This window comes from Barbatula barbatula (assembly GCF_947034865.1).
Source record: "Barbatula barbatula genome assembly, chromosome: 20".
NCBI classification, from domain to species: Eukaryota; Metazoa; Chordata; class Actinopteri; order Cypriniformes; family Nemacheilidae; genus Barbatula; species Barbatula barbatula.
This window is the reverse complement of record NC_136783.1, coordinates 18,604,093-18,631,844: the sequence shown is the minus strand read 5'-3', so window position 1 is coordinate 18,631,844 and position 27,752 is coordinate 18,604,093. Positions and strand designations below refer to the sequence as shown.

The 27,752-nt window shown below is 38.8% G+C and overlaps 1 protein-coding gene across 3 annotated transcripts in view; it reads left to right on the top strand.

The window, feature by feature from the left end:
* kcnab2a (potassium voltage-gated channel subfamily A regulatory beta subunit 2a) overlaps positions 1 to 27,752 on the top strand; it is a gene marked incomplete at its 5' end in the record, with an annotated part of 70,433 nt that overhangs the window by 24,173 nt on the left and 18,508 nt on the right. Inside the window, one exon of one of the 3 annotated variants that reach the window (XM_079482654.1) lies at positions 6,782 to 7,137. The exons of 1 other annotated variant lie outside the window; for it this stretch is intronic. In XM_079482654.1, the coding sequence (XP_079338780.1) occupies positions 6,782 to 7,137 (356 nt within the window). Of the gene's footprint in view, positions 1 to 6,781; positions 7,138 to 20,276; positions 20,486 to 27,752 lie in introns of those variants that run through there. One more of the 3 variants, XM_079482655.1, reaches the window with a different exon arrangement.

Sequence of the window (27,752 nt, the reverse complement as noted above, 5' to 3'; positions counted from 1 at the left end):
TTGCACAATCCTTTCCTGAACACGCAACAAGACATTTCCATGCACACTGTAACTCAATGGCATTTGCAAGCACACACTGCCTCATCTCTACCTATTAATTCAGTTCTATCAGATTCTGGCGTAATTCACACACAAACACGGCGGATTCACAAAACTGTTCTTAGGAGAAAATATAAGAACTTTATTGAGATAAAAATATAGGATGTTCTTAAGAATTAGAAGTGTTTTCTAACAAGTTTTCAAACAAATCACCTAAGGTGCCGATTTTAGCTATATTCTTTCACACAGCCTCTGTCTAGGTAACCACGTGCATATTTACAAACAAAATGTGTTCATGTATATATTCAAACAGTCGATAACAGTGACAGGTTGTTGGAAACGCTGTTTGGTACTCATTTTGTTCAGGAGTCACCTGTGGAATGTGCTTCATCTTCCTCCCGCTCACAAAGCAGTCCCTGTGCGGGGAAAGAGAGATCTTGCGCTCGCGGGACAGCACTGGCGACATCTCCCCACTGAATGAAAGCTATGGTTCATCGGAAAGTCGCTAGATTTGTCGCTTTGTGCTTCTAAACAAAAGCTGCTAAAGGGCTCGTAAAAGTTACTAAATCAAGAGACAGACTCGCGTATGTTAGAAACACTGTTTTGTGTGCGCACTTGCGTTTGTGCGGGCCAGAGAGGCATATGGGAGAATGAATATAGCGAAAACATTGTTATGTGAAATTTTCTCCCCCTTCCTTGGCCCCCCCAATTCTTAGCACAGACTGATTTTTCAAGTTAATTGTCCGGTCCGGCAACTAGGATGTACGCACTGCAATGACTTATGGGACTTTAAGCATGTACGGTATACGCTCAAGTCTGCATTCAATGCATTCCTAATGTCAAGAACACATCTGGGTACTTTCATGCGTTCTCTGTGTAAATGGGTATAAAAACTGTACTCTGACGCTGACTGATGACGTGGAGCGGGAACACGAGGACACAAGACTGCTAAAGAAATCATACTGTCTGGCATTTATAGTGTTAGTCTCACAGCCTGATTTAATATGATAAGTGGTATCTTGAGCTTGAGTTTGTGCTTGGTAAGATTTTTATGCAGGTGTGTTTCCTCTCTTTAAAGCAGATCTTTACCTTCACTTGGAGAATGAAATGTTCTGTACTGACCATCACAGTATTAGAATTTGTTTTTGCTTTTTATTTATATTCATGCACTATGATTCACTAAATTGTTATGTACAGCTATTAAATATTTTACTTTTGAGATATTTTTGCAAACAGTTGAAAAAGCCATCCGGATGTGTTGATGCATAAATATGTCAAGCCCCCACAACATCTGAGCAATTGCTGTTCATGCACAAATTATAATGGAAACGATTTTGAGAAAAGATGTCCTCCATGCTATTGCTTTGTGCCTAAGAGATACAATCACCTGGAAGTACAAGCTAATCTCTTGTTTTTTGAAGCGTCTGCTTTTATCCATCAGGCTGAATGCATTTCCTTCCTGTTTTGGTGAGGGATCATATTTTTATGGGTTGAAGAACGTGGTTGTTGTGCTGATGGGCTCTTAAAACCCCTGGCTCTGTAGCTCAGAGCTAATGAGCGCGCTATTGGATTTTGATTTCACAGACTTGCACATTTCTGCCGTTTTAAGTTTAGAAGTCTTTTAGAGTCGCATCACAAGATCCGCCTGCAGGAATCGATCATTTTGTTGACACTGGCGGCCGGAGAGAGAGTGATGGGAAATGAAGATCAGTTCTTTTCAGTCATTTTTTTTGGTATCTTAGGGTTTCTTTTTTTCTTGCTTGCTTTTGTTCAAGATGTGTTGTAGTTACTCAATAAATACATTGTCACACAATGTTGTGACCAGAGGTTTTATTTTTTATTTTTGTTGTCCATCAGTAAAATATAATGAAGTTACTCTGAAATGGGATGTTTCTGTTTTGTAGTTGATCATTTTGGTTGTACACAGTTCATACTAAGTGGTTACATGACTGGCATTTATTGTGGAAAGCTTATCTAGTTGGTTTTTCAGATTCATTAACTGAATGTTAAATCTCTTTGCTTTCGTTTAGGCTGTTAGAAATACATTTTTAAGTATAACATGAATAAATGACCAGTGATCACTTTGATTAATTAAACATCCCAATTGTGTGACTTTTTTATTGATTTTGACCGGTTTCGCAGACTGGGCTTATCTTAAACCAGGATTAAGAGATTTAAGTTACTTTTAGAAAAATGCCTTAGATAGAAAATTTTCTGGTGTGCCTCTGGTGGACAAGTTGTTTTTAGTTTAGAAAGCTCAAACATTAATTTTAATATGGGACTAGTCTTACGCCTTGTCTGTAAACCGGGCAATAAACTTTTGTTTGCGTGTTTGTTTTTCTAAACATCCACAAGCTTCCTTAGTGGACTAAAATGCCTTTCTCTATTATCTCATATGGAACAACAATCAAAAGCTTTTAGCGCAAAAGCTTCTGTGAATAATTTAGACCAGATATTATGTGCTGCGGTTAGCAGAAACAAATTTCTCCCCCCTCGAATGACATAAATGGATTTTCTTCATAGAGACGAGCTGGCAGAGGTGATGGACGGGGTTGAGGGGGGTTGGGGTGGATGAGGGCAATGTGATTTCCACTAATGGCTTAAGATGCTGGCATGTAAGACACTCCCAGTTTGGGTGGATCGCTGCATTGCTGGCTGTGTTTATAAGGGGAGATTAACATTCATATGTCTTGTTCATGAGCCGACCTCCAAGACCTAAGGTGAGTTATGTGCTGATTGCGTGTCTTTGGTATGACTACCCGTCAGCGTGCATGAGTCAGCCTGTTTTAAAGTGCTGTTTCCAATTGGATCATACAAGAGCTGCATGGATATCTGATTATCCACTTATGTGGATGCTGCAGAATTTGTTTTTGAGGGGCATTTCTTTTGCATTTTTCATGCTTTAAATGGTTACGAATACAATCGTACTATTCAAATGGTGCTGCAGTGACCAAAATGCATGGTTAAGTTAAATTTTTTATGGTTTTAGGGAAGCTGTTGGCAGTGTTGGGTGTATGCAGTGTTATCATAAAAAGCCGTGCTGTAGTTGAGTGGTTTCTGCAATTCACTATTCAGCCGAGATTTAGAAAATCTGTTCATGCTTATGAAAAGAAAAACTTCTGCAGGACCTGTTAAACTCTGTGCAACAAAGATAAGAGTATGTTTCCTGGCTTTGCAAGAGAAAGAAAGTAAAACATTTTCAAAAATATAAATCTATTTATGCATTTTGTATGGATTTCCTATCTGCATTTTTATAGTTGTTAGATGGCTCTGTTAGGCAGATGTCTTTTTATGTCAGAATACTTTGCTATTCAGTGCTAAGTTGCGCTTACAAGGATAGCACTTAAGTCGCTATGCTGGTTTACTGCTAGGCGTTCCGACTGCAGTATCTGTATCAGGCGGCAGATGCTATTGTCATTATACCACATAGCTTCTGCATATCTAAGTTAAACCCTGCTCAGGTTTTAGTGGTTTGAGATGTTCAAATAATGACAGGTCCAAAAGGCACAGTATTTTGTCACAGTCATTTAAAAATTATTTTTGGAAATGACTCAGTTAATCTTTGGCGCACATAATGAAAGTGTCAAAAAACATGAAAGTGTTATTTATTAAATGAAAGTCTCCTGCATCTTTCTTCTGAAGCCAAAAAGGTATCTGGGCAATTCCAATGTCATGGACGTGACATAAAAATGCTCAGAGAATTATTTATTTCCGAATTTATTGAACCATCTGTTTATATTTTACTAAACCCTTGTTGATTTAGTCAAAACACAAAAAATGTCAGTCTATGAACAAATTTTCTATTTTGAAAAGGGAAATAAACATGCGAAATAAGGTAGTAACTGTAGGATTTCTGTGAAATAAACTGCACAATCCTGAAGCAGTAATACCTAAAAAATGGAGAAGGGATGTCTATTTATAGAACATAAAATATTTACTTTATTTTAATTTTCATGTGTCCATTATCGAGGCACATGTAGCAATGTGACAATCCTGAAAATGGCACTTAACCGACTTATGAAAAATCATGCACTAAAAATAAAACAAATGCTTTACAAATTTGAACAGAAATCTCACATGGGTATTTGAACCACCAAATGTTAATATCTGTGCTAGTAAAAACCATTGCTAAAAACTAAGTTTTTTCATGGAAAGGTTGACATTTCCACGGAATTGCCCATCTGTTTTTGAAGAGATCTCAACAATGTCACAAACACAGCTTAAGTCCGCAATGAAAGGTCAATATTAGTAAATATCTCAATATGAACTCAAATGCCAAACCCAGATTATTTTACCTCTACAATCTTATTTTACACCTCTATACACTTCATGCATTTAATTCAGTTTTTTATAAGCATTTAACATAGATTTTAAACTCTAGTTTGACTTCAATTAAATTCTGAGTGGCAGTTGTTTGTTTTGTATTATACCACGGTGCTGTGGAATGCTTCACTCTGATTGGCTGACGAAAGTTCTACGAGTGTGCATTATTTTTAGTCAAAGCACACCTATAAAGTAGTTACAGATCAGTCGACCGGATTATAGTTCGAAATCACTGCGCCAAGTTTAACTGAATAAGGTTATACTAGGGCTGGGCGATATGGCTGAAAACTGTATCACGATATCAGTGTTTCATATCGGTCGATATCGATAATTATTGATATTTTTATGACCCATTTAAAATAAGGACCAGGAGAAAAATATTGTACATTTAAACATTTTTATTTTAAACTTAAACTTCCTCTGATCATAATCCCCTCAGTTATTGAGACAGAAATGTCAACACAATCATGCAAAACTCAAATAATTAAAATGTAAACATAAGTCTAAAGTCACAATGAACACTTAACAATTATCTCTTCACATTTAAGGTGCAAAATGAAAATAAAATGTAAGAAATGCTTAATAAAGTGTAATACAATAGTGCAAAGTGTTAAATATAAATAAAGAAAAACCTGAGAATTTAGTGCAAACTTAGTGCTAGGAAGTTCACTAGCTGTTCACCTTCTGGTGAATAAAGTTTTTTAAAATATGTACAATGTTTTGTAAACAAAGAAAACTGAGGTAGACTGATGTACATCTGTAACATAAATAACAAACCTGATACAGTACAGTAACATTGTTAGAAACCTGCAGAAATATGAAAAAGTAACAAACGAGTCTTCAAGTTATTCTTCCTCTAATAATACTATTTACAATTTCCTCGCTCGCCGCGGCACTCATTTTCTGCTTATCAGTCGCCGGTTTCTGAGAGGAATCCAGCAGACCAGCACGAGACAACGAAACAGCGCAACCAAACTTGATACTGTTACACGATTGGCTGTTAGCTTGTCACTCCCTACGTTGCTAGGCTACCAGAGAGCGAGTGCCTTTGTTCATGCAACCAAACTTGCTTTGAAACCTCTGGTTTCTTCATGGGTTTCTTCCGACGAAGAAAAAAAAAAAAAACTTTATCGAACTTTTATCGAGCGCATTTTTTATTGATATTGATTACATGTCTATCGCGATACATATCGTTATCGTTTTATCGCCCAGCCCTAGGTTATACTGTAGCCTACTACCCACCACCAATAAAGATCTGACAACAAACAAAATGACTTCCAGTCATAATTTCCATCGTTTGAGAAGAAATAACTATTACTATTTATGACAATTTCAACAACAGCACCATGTGGCAGCCATGTGCAAGACTATCCAGAGGATAAACAAAAGCGTATATCAAAGGTAACAGCCAACCACATGATACAATAAGCAGTTTTAAGGATAACACTTAGAAACACAAAAATAACAAAAAACAACAGCTTAATTGGTTTAATGGTTGGCTCGAAGTCGAAAATACATCTGTGGAATAGATAAACAGCCCTTAAATAGACAGCAGCAAGCTTTCTATGGCACTATGCGGAATAATTGACTCCTGTCCGTTGAATTCTTAGAAAATAATGTGGTGCAACGGCCACGACGTGCATTCTTTTCTAAGAATTCAACGGGTCGTCGTCAATTCTTCCTTTTTTATGTATTTGCATTGTATATACCCCGCTGTAAAACTTTAAAAACACACAATTTCTTTTTAAACAAACACACACAGTGTTCAATTGGGGTATAACATTCATGTTTCCTACTACTTTTTGGGTAAAGGTTGTTTTCTCATAGAAAAGTTTTGTCTATTAGCTATATATCTGTTAGCTGCAACACTTAAGTGTTTTAGTATTTGGAACTGTTTTAGCTTTGTCAGTTCATGTGAAATAAAGGCCTTTTAATTTGTTTCTTAAATGAACCCTGAGTGTCTTCATTAAAACATTTAGCACTGTCACGATAGTAACCTAATTGATATGTTTGGCTTGTGTGCTATTATGTTTGTCCACCTGTTGTTTCTTGCATGTGACCGGTGTGTGTTGCCCTCTAGTGTTTCTGTTTACCTACAGTACCTGCCTGAACCCACCTGAGTCTTGTAGTTGTGTTATTGTATCTGTCAGGAAAGGGGCGGAGCAATCTCTCATTACAAGACGCACGGCCTGACTTCTCTGCCACTGATAGCCCGTTCCTGTTTTGTTCCCTCCTCACCCTTGCTATTTAAGGCAATGCCTCAACCCAGCTTTTGACTCTGTCCTGGTCCCAGTTTCCCCGGCCTGTGCTTGGTGCGTTTGTGTATGTGTTTGTCGAGTATCTACAACTCGTGCCAAAATCAGATAGGTGCGAGAGCATTAGTGTATGTGAGAGGGGCGGTTGGGGAAAGGGTTGAATCATGTTTGCGGGTGGGTATGCCGGGGGGACCGTCGGCCGGCGAAAATCCACTCTCCCCTCCGAAAACTTGCAGATCCCCAAACCTGCGGGGGCTGGCGTGCGGAAAAGCAGTAGTAGCAGCAGCGGAGGCAAGATGCTGTCCATGACCTACAGCGAGAGTATACGGAGCGGCATTAGCCGGTATCACTCGGATCAGGGTCTGAATCAACCTCCTCCGAGGCAAACGGACCATGCTGAACTCCAGCGGCTTAGGGAGCAAAGGGTCGCCGCCCAGGTCAAGAACATGGAAGACTTCCTTAAGATGAACGGCCTGGCGTTGGAGGAATGCGTGTCGTACCAGACCGGAATGAAGTACAGGTAAGAAAGAAATACTGGTATTGGAAGCTGGTTGGAAAAACCCAGAGGTATTGTCCACTGCTTCAATGTAGAACATTGTTTTCCAGATCTGCGTCAAGTTCTTCTTTTGCCCTCTTAAGTTCCCTGTTTACGTTAACTGCGAGTGTGCATTTGTCTTTTTAAAGCTTCGTGATCTTTATCGATGCAGCTCAAGCCACAGGTTGATACGATGATCCCTCTCATCCTACTGAAGCTATAAGGCTAAAGCAATAAAGCTCAACATTATGATACTTAACAAGACATCCAAGAACGCAGTGCTCTGCACCACTGCGGTTACTGTATTCCATTTGCTCCTCTCCATGCCAGCAGATCGGGGTTTATTTTCATCAACTAGGTCGCTGGGATATTTGCTCAACAATGAAGGAAGGACACATCTGTCTCTGAGTCAGTAGATCAGAGGTTCTAAGCATGTGATAAGATTTTCGTCCATATCATGGTATCATTGGATTCTCAGTGTCTTTGCTCCAGGTTAGGACATTTAGATGGAACTGTGTCAGCTCCCTGTTGGAGAAATTTAAAGAGTTTTGGGTCATGGAAATAAGTGTTTGCAGTAGACACACACAGTAGGACAGACAAAAACAAATATATTATCTTTTTGGAAGGTATTGGCATGGTAGGAGAAATGTGCTGGTCCTTGGCTGTCCGGTGTTGTGTATCAACACAGCAGTCGGTCAGCGTGCCTGTTGAGCTTTGATGTAACACTCACTCAGCCGACCGTTAAGATCTGATCTGGTGTCAGTTATGGGAGCGAGAGTCACGTTACAAGACATGCGGTTGTTTTTCTATTATATCCAAACAATGGGTTATAAAAACCTACTCAAGATGAAAATTTAGGGCTCGACAATAAGGACTGTCCGATGGCCCGGGGCCAGCATGGGAGACCTTCGGGCCAGTTGAGGGAACTGTCAGTAGCTCAATAGTAAGAGCATTGCGTTAACAACGCAAGGTTGTGAGACACGTTGGTTGCTATGATTATGGATTATTCACGGCAGTAACATGTTACGAGTATTTGATTTTGAAGATTATTCATTAATATAAAAATGCAATGAAATGTTAACTTCTCCATTGTTGTGTTGTACAAGTGTGATGGTTGGTCAATGTACCGTTTGTCCTGCCTATCCTCCACTGTGAGTCGACAGCTGTGTTACAAGGGACAGTGACAAGGGTCATGTTCAAGCTCAAAACGGTGCGCAACCTTTTGCCACCGTTTCCAGGTACGACACGTTTCCTGGAAACGGTTTGCAACGGGGTTTGAGATACGTTTTCTCTTGTTTGGTGGGTGTGTCAAGAATGTCAGTCCAATCAGCAGCGACATGTATTTAACAAACGCGGTATTAAAAGAGACAGCTCGCACAATGGGTCCAAGTAAAGTCGTTTAAATGTGTCCGCTGCAGCTTGGTATAAACAAAAATAGAAGATATTAGAAGAGATGTATTTTGCCGTATTCAATGCGTATTTATACCGATTTTATCAGGCTCCGAAAATTCTTCAAAAAGAACACAAAAAATGACCTTGCGTCATCACAATAGGGGGCTCAACCGCAACGTTTCCGTGGGAAGCCAAGAACTGCGTTTTACCCAAAGTTAAAGAGTAAAATGAAAAAAGACAGATCAAAGGAACTCGAGAAACATCATGACACACATTGCATCAAAATGCAGTGTAAACTGTTGGTCAAAAATAATACAGAACGTTTGAATGTTTTACGCACCATTGGTAATAATCTTTTTCCCATACCTACTAAAACGTCAGAACTAATTTATTAACGATTTGCACAAAAATGAGTTCTACTCATGTGTCATGAATGAGGCCCATTATTTTTATTTGTATATGTTCGCTTTATTACATTTACTTGCGCTATTGCTTTTGCACATACAACTTGTTTATTTTTGTACTTGTACTGATGAGTTGTCTTCAACAGTATTTCACATATCAGTTAGGCTAATAGTTTTTACACAAAGACCTTATTTAGATTAGATAAAAAAATGAAAAATAACTAGACAATATTATCTATTTATTACTTTTTTCAGTTGGGGCCAGTAAAAATTTTGGAATTTTGATGAGCTTTAAAGCTACTTCATGGCCAACTAGGCTGCACTTCCCGGCTGTGTCGAATGTTCTGTTTGTCAATATTGTGATCGCTTGGACACTTTCGATTCTCTCTTAAACGTATGGTCCATGTTTTCACGCTCTTTAAGACTCAAGCTGTTATACCTGAGGACAAAATGGTCACATCAGATGATGTTTTGTCTTAAATTGAATAAATTGATATTGAATATTTCAGTCTACTCCGACATCATCACTAAACTAAACCTAAAATCTGTTTGGCTGTTGCTTTGAACATAGCATGATTTGCTAAATTCGTTTCACTGTGTATCTTCGTCATACCTTGTTCTATAGAATAAAGCCGCATCCGGGTCAGGCCAAAACATGCATTTACGATCACCCTCATCACTAATTCAGGGATGGAGGGATAGATAGACAGACACTGAAGCTGTGAAAGAGAATGCCTCTCATGCTGTACTCTGTTTCTTCTTAAGATAGACAATATGGTACTTGTGTAACACAAGTACACACTAGGTTAACATGGGCAGATCTCTTATCAGTGTGCTAAAGACTGGGCTTTGATTGCAATGCACTTAGGTTTGCCAGTAGCCATTGTAATCCTTATAATCCCCAGGCATGGTATTTATTTCTTGTCTTGAAACAGAGGCCGTGGCTGAACTGAGTTGTATTGTATGTAGCAATAGGATTAGTGCATCCTAAAATATAGTATTCAGAAAAAGTAATGTTGAAAGTACCTGCCTGTAATAGAAAAGCAGTGATGTTTTCATCACATATATTGTAAGCATGATCCATGTACTGTAGGCAGAAGTGTGGAACCTGAGTTTCTAACTGTTGTTTGTAAAGGTGATACTGTACATAGAACATACTGTCCTCTCCTTGACATGCAAGTGTTAGAGGAGCACTCACTAGAATTAAGTATCACCCACAAAAGCAATTTACTTACGCACTTAAGACACTCGCTGTTGAGTGTTAAAACCAACTTTAACATTTAAAGTCTTTTTTCTTAAATAAAATATTTTGCTTAACATGCATGCAATATTCTGCAATGAATTTATCTTCACTCAATGTACAAACCTTGTTTAAGTTTGTATGTATTTGCATTTGATTTTCTGCCTTTTTATATTTGCTTATTGAATCGGGATTGGTCCTTTCCCTTTTGTATCCCTTCCGAGTTCTTTACTGTTAAGTTTATTCATTGATTCTTAAGTTCTTTACGAATTTACCGGCAAATAAATATGCTGGGACTCATCATCTCATTTTATAGTAAAATGCTAAAAAATCTTGCAAGTAATTTCCTTTAGGAAAGTCAAGTAAATTCTAATCATGTGCCATAAAAAACATTCCCATGCCTTATTTAAAGTTTGGAGAATTTGGAAAATGTTTTTATTCTATGATTTCTGGATTTTGTAGTAAATAACGTGACACTGTCTTTTAAGATAAAAAGACTGTGTCACATTGTTTACCCGTAATTCAATGTTTAATTTCCTTCTAAATCATTGTCAAATGAAATCAACGCTGTATCGATTGTCAGGTTGTAATGACCACACACAAACACTAGATGGGGATCCTGTTCTGTAAAGACATGCGCTCTCTTTCTCTCTCTCTCAGACATTAACTTTCTGGACATTGATGAATGATGCGTGATGTTAATCGGTGTGACATCCATGAAGGAGATCAGGTCGAATGTCTCAGTGTGAAAAATTACCCAAACAAACTGTTGAATATTGATTTTAAAATGTCCATGACATACTCTGGAAATCACTCTAAAATGTCATGGGTGTTTACAGGAGCAGCACATAGTCTACAGGAACAAAATGTATATTTATTAGATTTTTATGATGTGTCCTGCATGTACTTCTTGAGACACCAGGTGTCAGTCTATGCACAGATCTGAAAACCCAAAATGACAAAGCTGACAACAATTGCACAGGTGAAACAAAAATAGTTGATCCCTATTAGAATGAGATAACTGTAGATGTTGTCTAACCGTGTGGAGATCATGTTGTTCCAGATTTATTCTCTTTTTAGACTGTGTATGAATGTGTGGAGATTTATCATTTGTGTTATTATACAGTTCCTTTTGGATGTCAGGAAATAATGCTGTGTTTGCAGGATATAATTGTTACGCCCTTTATTGATCAAGATGCAAACAAAGTTTTGATAGGAAATGTGCTTTATGTTTATACTCTAAGAAATGAGTGGATCTATGTTTGCTGATTCAACAAAATAATTCAACAACAAAAAGGTATAGGCTGTGCTGAGTACACTGTATTTGTGTTTCTATTCACGGTATTTTCATTGTCTTTTTAAGAAATCCTAATGGACGCTCTGAATATAACGGACATAAAGAGGTTTTGCTGTGTTCAGCAGACAGATGATATACCCATTATTTCTTTGGTCATGTGAGCTAATGGGGAGTGGCATGCCATCAGATCATGTTTGCAGTCATGGCAGCGCTTGTAAAGAGCAGAACATGCTCTTTAGAGCTTTGTGAGGCTTTAAGGTTAAAATCTATAGTTATCCTGGCTGACATTTTGTGAAAATGACTCTTGAAATGTTTATTGTAAAGATTGAATTACTGTTTTATTTAGCTTTTCGACATAGGCTTTGTTGAAGAGAGGACATTCAGGCAGTGGTCATTTCTCCTCCAGTGGTCATGGTCATGTCCCCTCCACTTTACAAAATCCTATTTGTGTCGTATTTAGTTTAGATTTTTCCCGGAGCAGTATAAAATAAACAGGTAGGATTATTTTATAGCGCAGGAAAATGATGTAACATTGATGTGCTCACGCCTGGTAGGATAATCTGACGGGTATGACACCGGCTCGTCTCCTCCCGACTGCATATTCAGGCTTATTAAGAAGATAGACCAGCCTTGGCAACAGAAATTCCCAAAAGGCACACACTTTTTGACATCTGAATAAAAAATAAATGTCCACACAGTTTTTAAATGTGGAGAGCAGCTTACATCACAAATCCACAAATCATTTCCCTCAGTCCACATCAATATGGCAGCATTACATAAGAGGGCTTCCCCAGATCTTTCCTAACTTCATGAGCCTGAGATAACCTGACATGCTTATCAAGGCAAACATCAATGGACAGGCTTTGATTTAACCGAAGGTGCTGATACTTCGCTTATACTCTTGTCATTTACATGTATTGAATTACATTACAGTACATTAAGATTTATGATCCCATTAGAGTAATGGAAGATTTAAATGAATTTTTTTTGTTTCAGAGTTTTGCAATGTTCTTGCAACAGTAAGGTGATGTGTGTGGTTGTAAAAGCATTTGCTTTATGTTGCTACAATCTCTTCGAATTTTGGCTACTGAACAAACCCGGGGGAATTCAGTCTTAACTGTACTTCTGATCTCTCTTTTTCTCATGCGTGGTAGCGTGGATTCTGAGCGCTGACTATCTCTCTGAAGCATTGCTGACTGCGGCGATCCCTCGGTGCCTTGTTATAAGATACAGAAACAATTGATTCGTAAAGCGTTCACTTCTCCGCTTAGAGAAAAATCTTTGGGATCCCTGTGTGTGTGCCATTTTTGTGCATTAGTGTGATAGAGACCTATTGTTCCGGGAGACGATTAAATTTGTTGCTGACCACCAGTTTGTGGATTTGACTGGTTGGAGTCTTGTTAATGGGGTCAGACTGTCCACCTGTCAGTGTGATCGATTCAAGCCTTCTTGCTAAATTGTGAAACCTTGCCTCTCCAGAAAAATACAAAATGTGAGGGACCTCTGTCACAATTCTTCCGTCATCACACGCTTTCTGGAGATGTCAGTGGGTCTAACAGTGATGGATAGGGTCTGTCGGCGAGCAATTACGGACCACCTGTGGACATGACACCTCATTTGTGGATGTTAATACTTATTCTAGCAGTTTATCATGCAAGCTATTTTCCATTTCTTCTATGTGAATGTAAACATGCACACTGGGCTTTATATTTTCTAAATCAGTCGGATTATCAGCAAGCAGTAATAAAAGTAGCTGTATCTCTCTCTTTCATAGCAAGAACCGGATATTGTGCTGTCAGTGCTGTGTGTCCAGAAGGAAACTGAGAGATTTGAGGAGCTCGGTAGATTTAAAGATAAGCTGAAGTTGAGCTCTTAATTACAGATGCTGAGATGGTGACATTGGAGAATCGACTTCTGAAACGCTTGTCCAATTTTACACTAGAGCAAGCTTTTCTAAAGAGTTAGATGATGTTAGTTTTACTGTGTTGTGTCATTTTCACCTTGTGTCGCATAATGTGAAGCTTTTTAGCATTGATCTGTTTGTTGGCGTCTATCAACTTTCAAATACAAAAAACAACCTGAAATGAGATGAGGGAAGAGGATTTACTCCTGGATTTATTCAGTCAATATAGTTTTAAGGTTTTTAGAACAAATCATATATTTTTTAAGTTGTAGAATATTTAAATCTGTCTTTTTCCATGAGCATAGCCAGAGAAGATGGCTGGTTTTTAAACAAAACAAAATCATTAATAGATTTTTTGAGATCGTCATCACCACGTTGTTATTTATTCAATTTCCTTAATTGACGTTTAATATCGAGACCATTATATAAAATTACTGCATATTTTGGCAAATGAGTTTACAGAAAATGGGCGTACAGAAAAATATCATACAGTTCACATTATTGTGAAATACAAATTTTTTGAGTCATTTTAGTTTTTCAAGTCGTCTAAGTGAATAGGGCTGGGAGTCGATTCTGATGTTCCGATTCACAAGCTCTCGGTTCGATTCTTGATTCGAGTCAATGATTATATATTTAATACTATAGATATTTCTAAAATCACATTGCATTGGTGAATTGAAGAAATGAATAGCCACAAACCTGTATATTGAACTTAAAACACACTTGGGTATGTTGAAACATGACCGGTTATTTTACATTTAAGATACAGTATAACTATCAAAATCAGCTGTAAAGAGGGGCTGCAATCATATGTACCGCTGCCTTTTATATCATGATGGTGATGTTAAATTCGACCGCACACCTGCATCCGCCATGTTAATTAAGCAATGATTGAAATATATGCTCCCTGTTGTAACGTCCACCCGTTGTAAAAAGAAAAGTGACATCTAGTGGATACTAGCAGAAATAACATTAAAGTTAAAGAATGTTCGGTGCTTGCGGAAATATGAAAGAAAAATGTTTCACAGCTTTTGATAATCGAGATTAAATCGACCGCAATTAAAAACCGATGAATCGATTTTTTTTATTGCCCAGCACTATAAGTGAATGTGAAATGACAGATGTCAAGTTAGTGACCGGAGCTGCAGTCTGTCCCGTCTGACAGGATGCTGTGGCAGCGTTACTGAAGAGAAGTGGACTGTGTAATGGACCTCATGCTTCATGAGCCGTGAGAAGTCAACTGACTGTGGTATGTCATCATCATATCAACGCTTTTAGGATTTTTCAGGAATTATATCAGTAACCTTCAAAAGAAGCCCCAGTTAGATTTTGGCAATTTTACAACTTGATTTCCATTTTTAACTGAAAATTTGGTGTGTTACCACTTAATTCGCTTGCTGAAGTGATTTTTTTTTGTAAATGTATTTCCTCTTTATAAAAACAGTTTATACATGACAAACAAATTATAGACATTCAGCTGAAAATAACACACAGCGGTTCTTTAAGAATCTTTACATGTACAGTTGTTTACATGCATGTATGCATGTCTTTCTGTGTGACCCACCTCTGTCTTGGTCTGTCAGTATAGAAACGCATCTCCATGATAAATTCTCTGTTTTAATATATTCGTTTTATCACAGGAGTGTGTAGCAGCTGTTAGTTAAGTGTGATCAGATTGATTTACATAATGGTTCTTTCTGCATTCCCGTGTTTGTTAGCGTGTCATGATATGTGGTATTGCTTGCCAACAAATGGCAATTCTCCATCTGCAGGTCTCTTTTGAGAATAAAGTGTGTGCTGGATATCAGAATAGCCCATCAGGGAATATTCAGCGTGACAGCGAAGATTGCAATTACGGCGAGCATCAACAAAACGACACACGAATGCATGGATTTCAAGTTTTCATGATGTTTTGCTCAGCTGTTTCTGTTTGGCTTTAATCAAAAAGCAATTGCTTTCTGCCATTCAGCGTTCCACACGAGACAGTGTAGTTGGTGATGACAATGAAAATGCTTAAATGTCATTATCGGTTGCTGTTTAATGTTGTTTTAACCAGGCTCAGACAGAATCTGCTGACTTTTTCCACATTTTCTGCACAGGTTTTAGGGGAAACATCTGGTGGAATGGATTTTAATCTATCAAAATGAGTTAAGGAGAATTTATTATTTGGGTACATTTATTTGACACATATTCTTCATACTGTATGTGAAGACGTGTCTCTCTTTTGTGAGGTTTCATGCTTGATGTTTGAATTGTTTTATCATAGATTCCTTTAGAGAGTTATGGATAAAGTTTTGCGTGGCACTGTGACCGCAACCCAAACGCAAGACCCAATTCAATCATGTAGTTTCGAATTATCATTCAGGGTCTGGTCCAGAAAGTCATCCTTGAACATAGTGTGAAATGGATGAAAACTTCAGTTGCCATAGTGATTGCACATCCGCCTTCTCAAATTCACAAGGACTGTGACCAGTCAGTGTAGGAAGAAGACTTTAAATTGGCAAACTGACAAAATACACGAGTTGTGTCTTCTATTGATGAAACTCTCTGGGTTATTGAAACGGAGTCTGCGGTCCTGGTCTTTCACATTTTACCAATGAACCAATATCAACCGACCCGATGAATCGATGTGCTTAGTGAAGCATGGTGGTTATGAATCGCTTGTTACTTGGCAACAAAAACCCACACACAGGTCAAAATACAAGTACTTAAAGCGAGACGCTTCCCAGATGGCTGTGCTCATCTACGGAGGGTTGTGTGACAGTGGTGTGGGTTTCACCGTGGTACTGTACGTTTAGATACACAATATGACTAAATGAGGCGTGTTCGGCTTGATAAACTACTTGCGTGTTGTGTCGGATTGTTGCATCGGCTTTCAACACAGTCGAAGTGTGTTTGGATGTGTTTGCGGCCATGAGCGCACGCACACACAGAGTTCTGTCCTTACGGTTTGATCATAAAAGAAGCTGACATTGACAAAGCCTCTTGCTCTGCTTCACGAGTTCAGCATCGTTCAGGCTCACACACGGGTGACAGAATTTGGCGGCTGAGGTTGAGTGAGTGTGGCATGTGAGCCTCCTCCAAACGCCCCGACCCACCTGACCCATCTCTGCTTAACCTAAACTGTGGATGAAGAAGAGGTCTTTGGATGCAAAGTTTGCTTACAGGCTTTAAGAAGCCTCCCTTCAAGCAATTTGTGCTTTGTTCATGTGTTTTTGTGTATAGGTACATTTTTACTGGAGAGATGATTATGTTCCTGGACAATCGCATCTCAATATCTTGCAATACTTTATCCTTGTATCCATAGCTTTATATATTTATTTGTGCATTTATTTTATGTGTTAGCCACATTCAATAAGGGAGAAGGCTAGTGTCTTACTCTTTATTGCAGTCTAAGATGCTTTTTGAAGACACAAGTGATTGAAATTGAACCCACGCATTCTCAAGGTCCCTCTCGTGCAGTTTCAGTCATGATCCAATTATGATTTTGTTATATACGACGACGTATTGAACCGAGATGCATCACCGTGCGCGTCTTGTATCACGAGGTAGTTTGTGATATAAAGTTCTAATAGAAAATTGGTTTCTCTGTGTTACAGAAAAAAATGTTTTAGCAGTTGCTGGAAATATTTGACCGTACTAAGAAGTGCTTGTATGTGCATGTGTTGCAGTTTTTCAGTTATGTAAAATCCTTTTTTTACAATTGATTTGTAATGTAATGACGACTTTAATCAAGATTTAAAGGGAACTTTTATTTGTATTCCAGATTATTTAGTTCACATAAAGAAGATGTGCTGGAGATGAGAAGATGCCTGTAAATATTCATATTCGGCTTGTGGAGATTTTAGCGACATCTAGCGGTAAGGTTGCGGATTGCAACCAAGGGCTCACTCCACCCCTCCCGCCTCCTGTTCAAAGCGCTGTGGAAGCTCTCACAAGACATAGATGTCCTCACTGTATGCAGATAGGAAAAGCTCATTCTAAGTTATTAACAGCGTAACGCTTCATTATGTGAGGTCTTTATACACTTCTGAACACGTAATTATGTATATTATATCGCATTTATTTCAATAGATCTTCCAAACAATGACACACTGGACCTTTAAGTAACGTCTTTACCTTTTTCATGGGTTTGTACTTCTAAACACTAAAGGTGTTTTAAATGAACTATTGCAATTAACCATTGACAAAAAAAGCATTATTTATGTCCAGTAGATTTTCAGGTTACACGATATTGGAAAGTGAGACCCCAACAGAAGGTCTTTGTTAGATATACTTCATTATTTAATTACTGTAAAAGCATGCGCCATCTCACACTGTCTGTCCAATCTTGCGCAGACTCCAATTATAACTAAATTTCCCTTGGTTCCCCATTCAGTTCCTGTCTGCATTGATCTCTATAGACCACATAATTGGTTGCTGATGTGGGCTTCCTGTCATCCACCACATTAGAAGCCATGCCGATTCTGACGTAATTGGACAATTATGTCAAATTTTCAAGTTACGCAATGTGTGAAAGCCGCACGTATAATGAAGGGTTAAGGGAGTTTCTGTCATTTTAAGGTAATAGTTGGGTTAACGTATTCCCCTGTGTGCAGGATGTCTAGGGCAGACAGGACGCCAGGAGGGTGACTATACCGATTAAGCAGTTTTGCTGCAATGTGCTCCAGCCTCCAGTGGCTTTGATACACATTCAGAAAGATCAAATTGCATAATGAATATTTTATACATGCCTGCTTGTATGACGGATCCTGCCGTGAGTGGGCTGTGTTTGTTATTCTTCCACCAGCACGCTTTTATTCTTGTGTTAATAGTCAATAGCTTGCAGTCAGTATGGATACCTAATAACTCACGAGCTGCTAGAGCTACAACAGCTGCGAGCTGTGCAATCCTCATGGTTTCTTTCTCCATCTCCTGTCTTTGACTATGTCTCTTTCAATGAATTACATTGCTTTGTTGTCTTTCATTTGTGTGTATTTAATTGTAATGACAAAAACTGTACGTTTGCATTACCAAGCATTTAAAAATAGTGTAAATAATAGTGTAAATGTCTTGCTTATCAATTAATATAAATATTATTATTATGAAAATATCAGTTAATACTACTAAGTAAATAAATAGAATGATATAATGTAAAATGAAACCAGATTTAGATACTTTCTGTTTTCTGAGGTGCAGTAAGTGTACTGAGTGTTTTTAAACGGTCATAATATTTATCTGTGTGGTTTCTAGGGTGTTGCTATGTGCATGCTAGGGACGTGTCAGCGACGATCGATGATGAAAACGATGATCGTTTGGGTCTGTAAATATATTTTTTATTTCTGATTGGTTATGCTGGCATTTCCGGTGGTACCCAGAGATTTGATTGGTTGCGTTGCGAGAGTTTGCGGTCCGGAGTCAAGTCTGAAGCACAGAAGGGCATATTGAAAGGGCACAGCGATGCCTGGCTTCAATTTGATAAACTTGACGAAAATACAGTCAAGTGCAAAATGTGCAGTGCAAAGCTGCATAAAAAACATCTAAATCTACTACATGTTTGATTTGTTATCGTCTTACACTTACACGTGTCTACATCGCACGCTAGCGGCACGAACTTGGGAAGAGCAAAACAAGACCGAACAAAGCGTTTGTTGAGTCTCCTCGTGAGGGGGCACATCATTTCTGTTTATAATGGGTTCTAGTGTTTTAGTCGCTGCCGTTTTTAATCTGTATCAGTGTTGTAATAAACACATTTTCAATGTCACGATGAGGGGCACACCCTGCCCCATCTAATGCCCCGCCCCATCGAGTATTAGTTTTTCAAACCTGTCCAGTCCTTGAAATAAAATATGATCAAAAATACCCATCCCTAGTGCATGCTTGGGGCTTTTAAAATGGTTGTAGTATGTAGCTATGTGGTTGCTATTATAGGATGTGCTAGGTGGCTTATATGATTTTTCTTTGTGGTTGCTAGGTGGTTCTGGTTGGTTGCTAGGTAGATGCTCAGTGGTCAACATCAAAGAGCCACTGAGACATTTCTCAAAATATCATCTTTTGTGTTGCATAGAAGAAGAAGTCATGTTTCATCTACATGAGGGTAAAAAATTATGACAGATTTTTTATTTTTGTTCAAATCAAGTTTGAGCAGTAGTAAACGTGATTTTCCCCAGAAAACTGCAGAAATAAAATCAAATAATATAAATCAGAGGAAACACCCTTTCTCTCTCATGCTGTGTGCCTTTATACTCTCTCTTCAGCTCGGTTTGCCCCTCCCACTCTCTCGTACTCGCTCGCTCACGCTCTGCCTCTTTGTGTCTTGCACTGTGGATGCGCTTGTAAGTTTAATCTGTGCTTAGGAGGAGCAACAGGAGTAAATCTTAGGCATCACGACATGAGAAGACAAACTGTTTATTGATGCATCAGTCTGTTTGAATACGTGTGCTTTCATGCAACAGATCTGACGCTGTGAGCTGAGCTTACAAAGGAAATGTAAAAACAGCTGTATCTGTGAACAGGGTTGAAAGAAGGATTGCAAAGAGAGAGTGCTGAACGTGGAAGTCAAAATTAAGATCCTGCCTTTCTGTGGACATTTTATGGAAAATCTAGCTGTATGCATGGGGAGCAAACTAGATGATGATCGAACTGTGAACTTCATGTGCCGGTTGGGAAAGCAATGATATGGGATTTGTGACCGCTCTGGAGACGGTCGAGTACGTCTACAGCGGATCAGTCCTCCTGGTCATTCCCCACCTCTCAGTGAGAGCTCCGACTGAAGCAAACAGGATTCAAGTCCACTGAGAAACTTTTGAGAACTGCTTTTTACTGTTGGTGTCAATTGTTTTAATTGTGCACATTTCGAGGACTGTACTCTTCAGGTGAGATTTTTTTGTGAAAGCTCCTTAAGTCACAATGCAGGTTTCATTTGTGTGCACGGACCATCGGTCCATGAGCCGTAGCACGGACGATAGACTCAATCGACAAAACGCCAACAGTCCAAACACGGGCACCCGGAGCAAGTTCAAAGCCGTGGCTATGGTGGCCCGGAGCCTAGGTCAGCTGTCAGTCCAGAGCGTGCCCACTTCAAGCGACCAGAGCATGAGAACTGGCATGAAATATAGGTAGGAAAATATGTGCCTTGATTGTGGAGTGTCATAAATTTTGCTAGAAGAGTTGGGGATGTTATCCAAAACTCTTATAATGCAACTTAATATCTGTTTGTTTGTGATAATTCTACAAAATGATGTGCAGAGTATTCATTTAAATGATGTTAAAATGAGTTATCAGTAATGACATTTCATCGTAATAGTAAGGAAAATGTTGAATGGTCCTGTCAGTATCAATATTGTAATAATTGACATCTGCTTGTGTCTGTATATATTTTTCCATTTCTACAAAGTGGCTTCATTGCACATAATGAAATTTACCCCGTAAATTGAACCGTTACTCTTCAAATGGTTGAGCAAATGCAGTTTAAACTGTCTGAGAATAATGGTCAGTGTTTTTCTTAATCATAGTAACTCAATTGTGCCTCTGGCAATCTATATTCATATTCCTGCAATGCTTATATGGGCTTTTGCAAGGAAACAAGAGCTTTTTAGTGCTAAACCCTGATGAAAAAACACATACAGTACTCAAACCAACTTTTTGTGCATCTGCTATTGTAAAATTAACTTAACCGACCATGTGAAAGACAACATCTAAAGCATATGTATTATAGTTACATTCTCTAATTTGAAGTCACTTTTACAATTCATTATTTTACGTTCCAATGGATGTGGTGCAAAATAAAAATAATGTAAAAAAACTTCATAATACCTGCATCCGTTAGCAACAAACATGCAAGTTTTTGTTCATTTGCATAATGACTGGTGAAAAGCACTGGCAGATAGCTTTCAGCTGTCATGTACATCTGCAGAAATATTCTAAAAACGCCTCTAAATGGAGGCGTTTGATCTTTTCTTCCATTTAGTATCAGGATCGCAGTGAAGCGATTTTGTTGTCAGAGGCTCCAATTTATGTCAAGCTTAAAATCACTTCAGTAAGAGTTGAAGTTAACTAGATCTAGTTCATTTCATTTGTGCATCCAGTCTTTTTTATTTTTTGATCATTGAAGCTCTTTGTTTTAAAGGGTATCCAAAGGAAAATACCACAGATATATTTGTATTAAAATAAACATGTCAGGTAAGGTCATGGGTTCAAGTCCTAAGAAACATGAATATTGATACAGTGTATTCCTGAAATGCACTACAACAGTTTTTTTTGTGACATGGCCACAATGAGAAATCGAATAGAAAGATATTCAATCTAATGTTCTGCTTCTGTTCTTTAAAGAGAAAAATACAATCACGAAAGAAATGAGAATAATTGAACAAACAAGTTTCTTTTTTGCTGTGCAATTTTTTACTTTGCAATTTTTTACTTTCTAACCGAAAAGTGTCAGGAATCGCTAGGAAGGAGAACCCAAGAGCAGGTTGCGGGTACAAAAACTTAAAACTTTTATTAACAAAGTAAAGACCCACGATGGGGGAAAACGATAACAGGGCAATTCAAACTTCAAAACAAATGCAAAACAAAGACTTCCCACGAAGGGGCAAAAACGTCCTGAGAGATCAGGATAAACTAAACTAAACACTTCACAGGAACTCGACAAGACTTGGAATACTTGAACCAGGACACAAGGTAAGTCTACTAAACATTGCAAAACAGCACAGGATAGCAAACACAAGGGCATTGAATAGGGGAACTAACAAGGGATAATTACAGGAGGGAAGCTAGACGCATAAACAATACATGTGTTGGAATAATACAAATAATATGCATGGGAGAGGGGCTCGGGGAACAAAAGAGTTCTGGAGGGGTGGTCCCTGAAGGTTTGGCTGGGTGTGGGAGTAGTCTTAGTTCGGGGGGTTGCTTAAGAAGCTTTTGGGTGGGGAGTTCGAGTGGGCTATGTTAGTGGATGACCCCGGAGGGCTTAGTCCTGGCGGCTGGATCCTTGGGTCCAGGGATAAGTTTGGAAGCCAGCTGAGGCGGGCTAGGCCAGGAGGTGACATGGAGAGCCCACTGATGCAGGGCAGGATTCCAGGGAAAAGGAGGTGCCAGAGAGGTAAGACAGGGGGGAACAGGACCCGGGAATTATCCAGGGGAGGGTATAGCTGATACGGTGGTCAGCACAGGGGGAGCTGCAGCTGACATGGAAGTCGGCACAGGGGAAGCTGCAGCTGACATGGAGGTCGGCACAGGGGAAGCTGTAGCTGACACAGTGACTGGAACAGGGGATGCTGCAGCTGACACAGTGGCTGGAACAATGGATGGCGCAGCTAACATATTGGCCGGAACATGGGATGCTGCAGCTGACAGCAGCTGGAACAGGGGATGCTGCAGCTGATACATTGGCCGACACACAGGGGGCTCTGCAGCTGAGGCAGCTGCTGGAGCAAGGGATGCTGCGGCCAACACAGGGGACGCTGCAGCTGACAGTACGGGGCGGTTGCAGCTGACACAGTAGCCAGAACAGGGTAGGCTGCAGCGTTCCACAGCGGCCGGTTCAGGGGAGGCTTCTACAACTTCTGACTCTCGTGCAGACACAGGACAAGGCTGTGGCTGGAAGTCCCCTTCTTCCTATTCTTCTTCCTGGGCTGCACCACAGGGCTCAAGGCAGGTTGGGAAGACATGATGGAGAGCATTGTCAGATGTCGAGCCCCAGAATTTGCTTGCCCTGGAGACTGACTGGTGAGGGAGGAACGGCGGAGTCTGAGGAAGCTGGCGTGGAGGTGCCCAAGGAAAAGGAGGCAACGGCCAAGATCACGGCTAATGGACTTAGAGAGCTGACTTGGGCTGAGGCACTTGACTCGTCCCAGTGAAGGGCGTACCTCACTATGTCGATAAAGCCCAAGGGCCTCAACATCTGCATCTCCGACGGCTTGAGTGGTTTTCTGAAACAGTCGTTGAAGACGACCTTCAGCTCCACCTTGTTGAAGTCTGTCTTTCAGGCTAAGACATAGTTGTTGCTTAACTAGAGGTCAGTTAACATTGACCCGCCGGTAATGTGATTATATCTAGTGATACTTATGAAGCGATATTATATCACTTTATTGAACATTGTAAATCAAATTCTTAAGATTTTAATCAATTAAATAAATTATAGACCACAATTATAAATGCATATACTGTCTGTTGTCCTACATCAGTATTAGATTAAATGTTTAATCTAATGTCAATAAAGTTTCAATTGAAATATTCCCGAATAAATTGATAATAGCTAGAAACAGAAATGTCAAATAATTATACTGACCTAATAGATCTCGTATATTAAGCCAAAGAATTTATAGCGACCAACAATTTCCAAATGTGGCAAGGTAAAATGGGATGCCTTGTGTGTGTTGTATATTGTCTGCCTGAGGAGAGACAGGTTCCCCATGATGGTTGTAGAGAAGGACCGATGGTGTAATAAGCAGATTCTTTATGATAATTAAAGGGATACTCCACCCAAAAATGAAAATTCTGTCAAGAATTACTCACCCTCTAGTTCAAACATGAGTAAATTTCTTTGTTCGGTTGATCTCAAAGAGAGATATTTTGGAATAATGTTAGCAACCAACAGTTCTGAAGCATCATTGACTGCCATAGTAATGCAAACAGTGATTACCATACTTTAGAACTCTGTGAACATACTGTATAAACAGACATAAATACAGTAGATTGATTATCTCAAACAAAAATTCTAACTCTGTTTATTTACAATAAATCAGTTCTTTAAACTCTTATACTTACAACGAAACAGCACAGGACAGCAAACACAGGGGCATTAAATAGGGGAACTAACAAGGGATGGTCATACTTGGCAGGTGGAAGGGATAATTACAGGCGGGAAGCTAGACGGGGGAAATGAGGTGGCGGGGTCAAGACACAACAGGAGGGCACATCAAGACTAACAATGGCCATGTGCTTCCACACAAAACACCTGGGACTGTCACCATACTGCTACAAGGCTCAAAAGCATGACAAGGGACAGGCAGGATCATGACAGAAAAGTATCTTCACTTGCTCACTGCACCAAATTGCTCTTGCTGTATTTCTGCGAGGTGAGCCATATTTGATAGCAGGACCTTCTGCAGTCTTTCAAAGAGATCTGAGCCCCCTTGTGCCAATTTTCAAAGGTCCTTCCGGCTGTAAGAAGCTCACCATATTGATTGCAAGAGCGGTGTCTCATCTTCTGTCAGGGGAAGTGTGTCTTTGTGGACAAACTAGAATATTGCTCAGAGGCAATCTTCTCTAATGATGCTCAGAGCGGACTCTGTCAGAAGATACAAAAGCATGTGACACAGTGAATGTGTTCTTTCATAGGAAGAGTCCATGTTTATGTGTATAGAGGTTTTTTTGAGTTATTTTGAGTGTTTCTTTATGTATGTGTGTGTGTGTGAGCACTGTCCATTCACCCAGAAGAAAGCGCAGTGGATTTACTGCGGTCTTGTCAGTGAGTTTCAGTGATGTGTCGTAGTAAACCCCTTGAGCTGTTGCTTTTTGAATTGCAGTGTTGCACTGAAAGTTCATAACAGGAAGTTACATCACTGACCACTTTTAATTTCCCACGCTATTGTAAAAAAGAAGCTTCTAGGCAAAAGAAGTAGAAGAAAGGGGATGCCATATTATTGTGAACTCTCGCTATGATGAGTTTTCACTCTCCAAGGGATACAAATCTTCCATTCCTGTTTTCCAGGGATTCACGTTGGCAGCTTTGTCTCACCTAGTGTAATTTTCTTTAGTCACTTCCAATCAAAATCTCATTCTGCACCGCTGAATGGAAGCAGACAAGGCTATTGTAAAGAGATGGGGATGGAGGAGGGCTTTCAATTAGCCATCATCTTCCTCCAGTCCAGTTTCTGCAGTATTAATCGGCTCTCTCTCCATGGACAGAAGAAGGCATTGTATCATTGGGTGTGGAATTGGGAATGCTGCTGTCTGGTAGATTGAGCCAACTTGACATGGCCGCTTATCTTATCCGCCGTCTGTGAGATGCTTCGGTTAAGCTTTGGGGACAGATTAAATGAATCCAGTGAGAATTGAATTAATGATTTAGTGGAAAAGCCTCACAAAAGAGGGGCGTCTATATTGAATTAACCTTTTTATTTAGATATTTTACTCTGCAAATTAATAAATATGTTCAGGAAAATGTGTGAATGGTTTAAAGTCACTTGTACTCGCTAACCTTCACTTAAAAAACACCAATGGAAGCATACTGTGATAAGCTATAGATCCACGATCGCTGCCTTACAACACATCTGTCACATTTGTAATTGTAAATCTTGTTGAAAAAACAAGAAATAAACTGTAAAATTAAGCGGCCTTCCCTGATATATTACATTTCCTCTGGTTTTATTGTAAATTTGCCGCTTTTCCTGTAATTTTACGGGTTTTGACCATTCCATAATACATCAAAATAAATAACAGTGTAGAGATGCATATCTACTACATGCATATATTATTCTTATACTTTTGTAGCCATTTTATCATGAATTTACTTGATACTCACTTTACAAGTCATTTGAATTGAAATGATGTAATTTCAGGTTTCTTAGCTTTTGAACTGATGTTTATAAGAGAAAGAAAAGTGTGTTGTAGAAGAGAAATAAACCAGTTTAACCTTACATTTACATTTAGTCATTTATCCTAAATAGCCATTATCCAAAGCCACTTACAAAGAGTTCAGGGAGCAATAAGCGAAATGTCATACAAAGAGCACATTAGGTGCTAATACAAAGTTACTAGTTTCAACAACAGCTAAACCACTACCTGTTTAGAGAAGAGTGTTAGTGCATGTTTTATTTTAAGATTGAATTTATTTTAAGAAATTTAATTCAGACCATTAGACAAACATGTGGTTGCTGTACGAGCTTTAAAGCTTCATTCGATTCTTAATTTCAGTATTTCATATATCCTGTTTTTTTTGTTCAACACAGTATATAACCTATATCTTGGTAATGGGTAGTTGACAAATAAACCGTACCATGTGTACTGACTTTACCATTGTTTTAAAAAATGAAAAAAGAAAACTTGATTATTTATTATTTTATATTATTCATATTTGTATTTATAATATAAAATAGCATACGAGAGATTTTTCCTCATTGCTAATTTTGTCTAAATCTCACACAACAGGACACATGTGGCTTATTTGTCAATTACCCAAATAGTGTTTTTATGAATCTGTAATTTTTGAAGGTTTTCCTGTAAACATTAGTGTTGCAGCTACTTAATGACAGTCCGTCTGCGTTGTATAAATATGTAGACACGTGTATTATGTATGAGTATGATCTGCCATTGACTTAAATCACATGCACAGAAATTGCTACATAATTGTAAGTTCTGAGATAAATGCATTTGTAAGTACTGGATAGAGAGAGAAATGATGCCACAGAACGTGGGCTTGTAGAGAGATTTTATTGCACTACTGATCTCACTATAACTGATACCACCTTCAGTACAGAATCACATATGCACGCGAAATAACGCTTGATAAATGTTCGTCAGAAGCAAACAAAACCATTTACAAAGAGAAACACAATGCCGCAATAAACGCTCCATCTCACGCATGCGTTTCTTTTAAAAGCGTGTGCACACTGATAACAAATGTTTTTTTCTGGAATGAGACCTGACAATGGATGTGTGTTCTCTCATCTGTGCGCTGCTGATAGGGTTTAATTAAGCCTCACGTATAGAAACATCTATATTCACTGGAAGCAGAATGTTGTGGTATTGTGTTCTAGAAATAGATTTATTCATTCTGGCAGGGTAGAAATTGACGCATTCATTCATTTCGCACTAATTTGTATTGTGTTGATTGTATCTGCGTGCCTAGAAATTGCTTTAGTAGTTTGCTGCCATTCAGAGAGAGAAATCTGAATTATTTGAAAGCCAGCACACCCAGAAAATAATAAATGTTTGCTAATTGAATGAAAGTGCCTTTAAATTCTTACATGTCACATGGTGTATTCTTGTTGTTTCTTTTACTTTGTTGTTTTTTTTTCCAGAACAATCTTTGTGTCAGTAAGGCCTGCAGATATATACTTTAAAATGCTGTTTATGTTGTTGGCTCTCTGGTTTTTGGAGATTCTGTCTTAATTGTTCGGTATAAAAAGTGAAGAACTGTGGTTGGATCATATTTTATTTCTGGGGCTTGTAGCATAGCTCTGGTTTAACTCTGGACTAGTCTTCATTTTTTCTTTCATTTTTCTTTTTTTCTAGTCTTCATTTTTTCTTTAAGTCAGTTGAATAAATCTAACCGAGGGTTTGTCCTTTTGTGCTGCACGTGAACTGTATCTACTGAACAGTCCGATAGGATTGACTTATACCGTCTGTGATTTGGTTTGGCAATTTACATCTATGAAC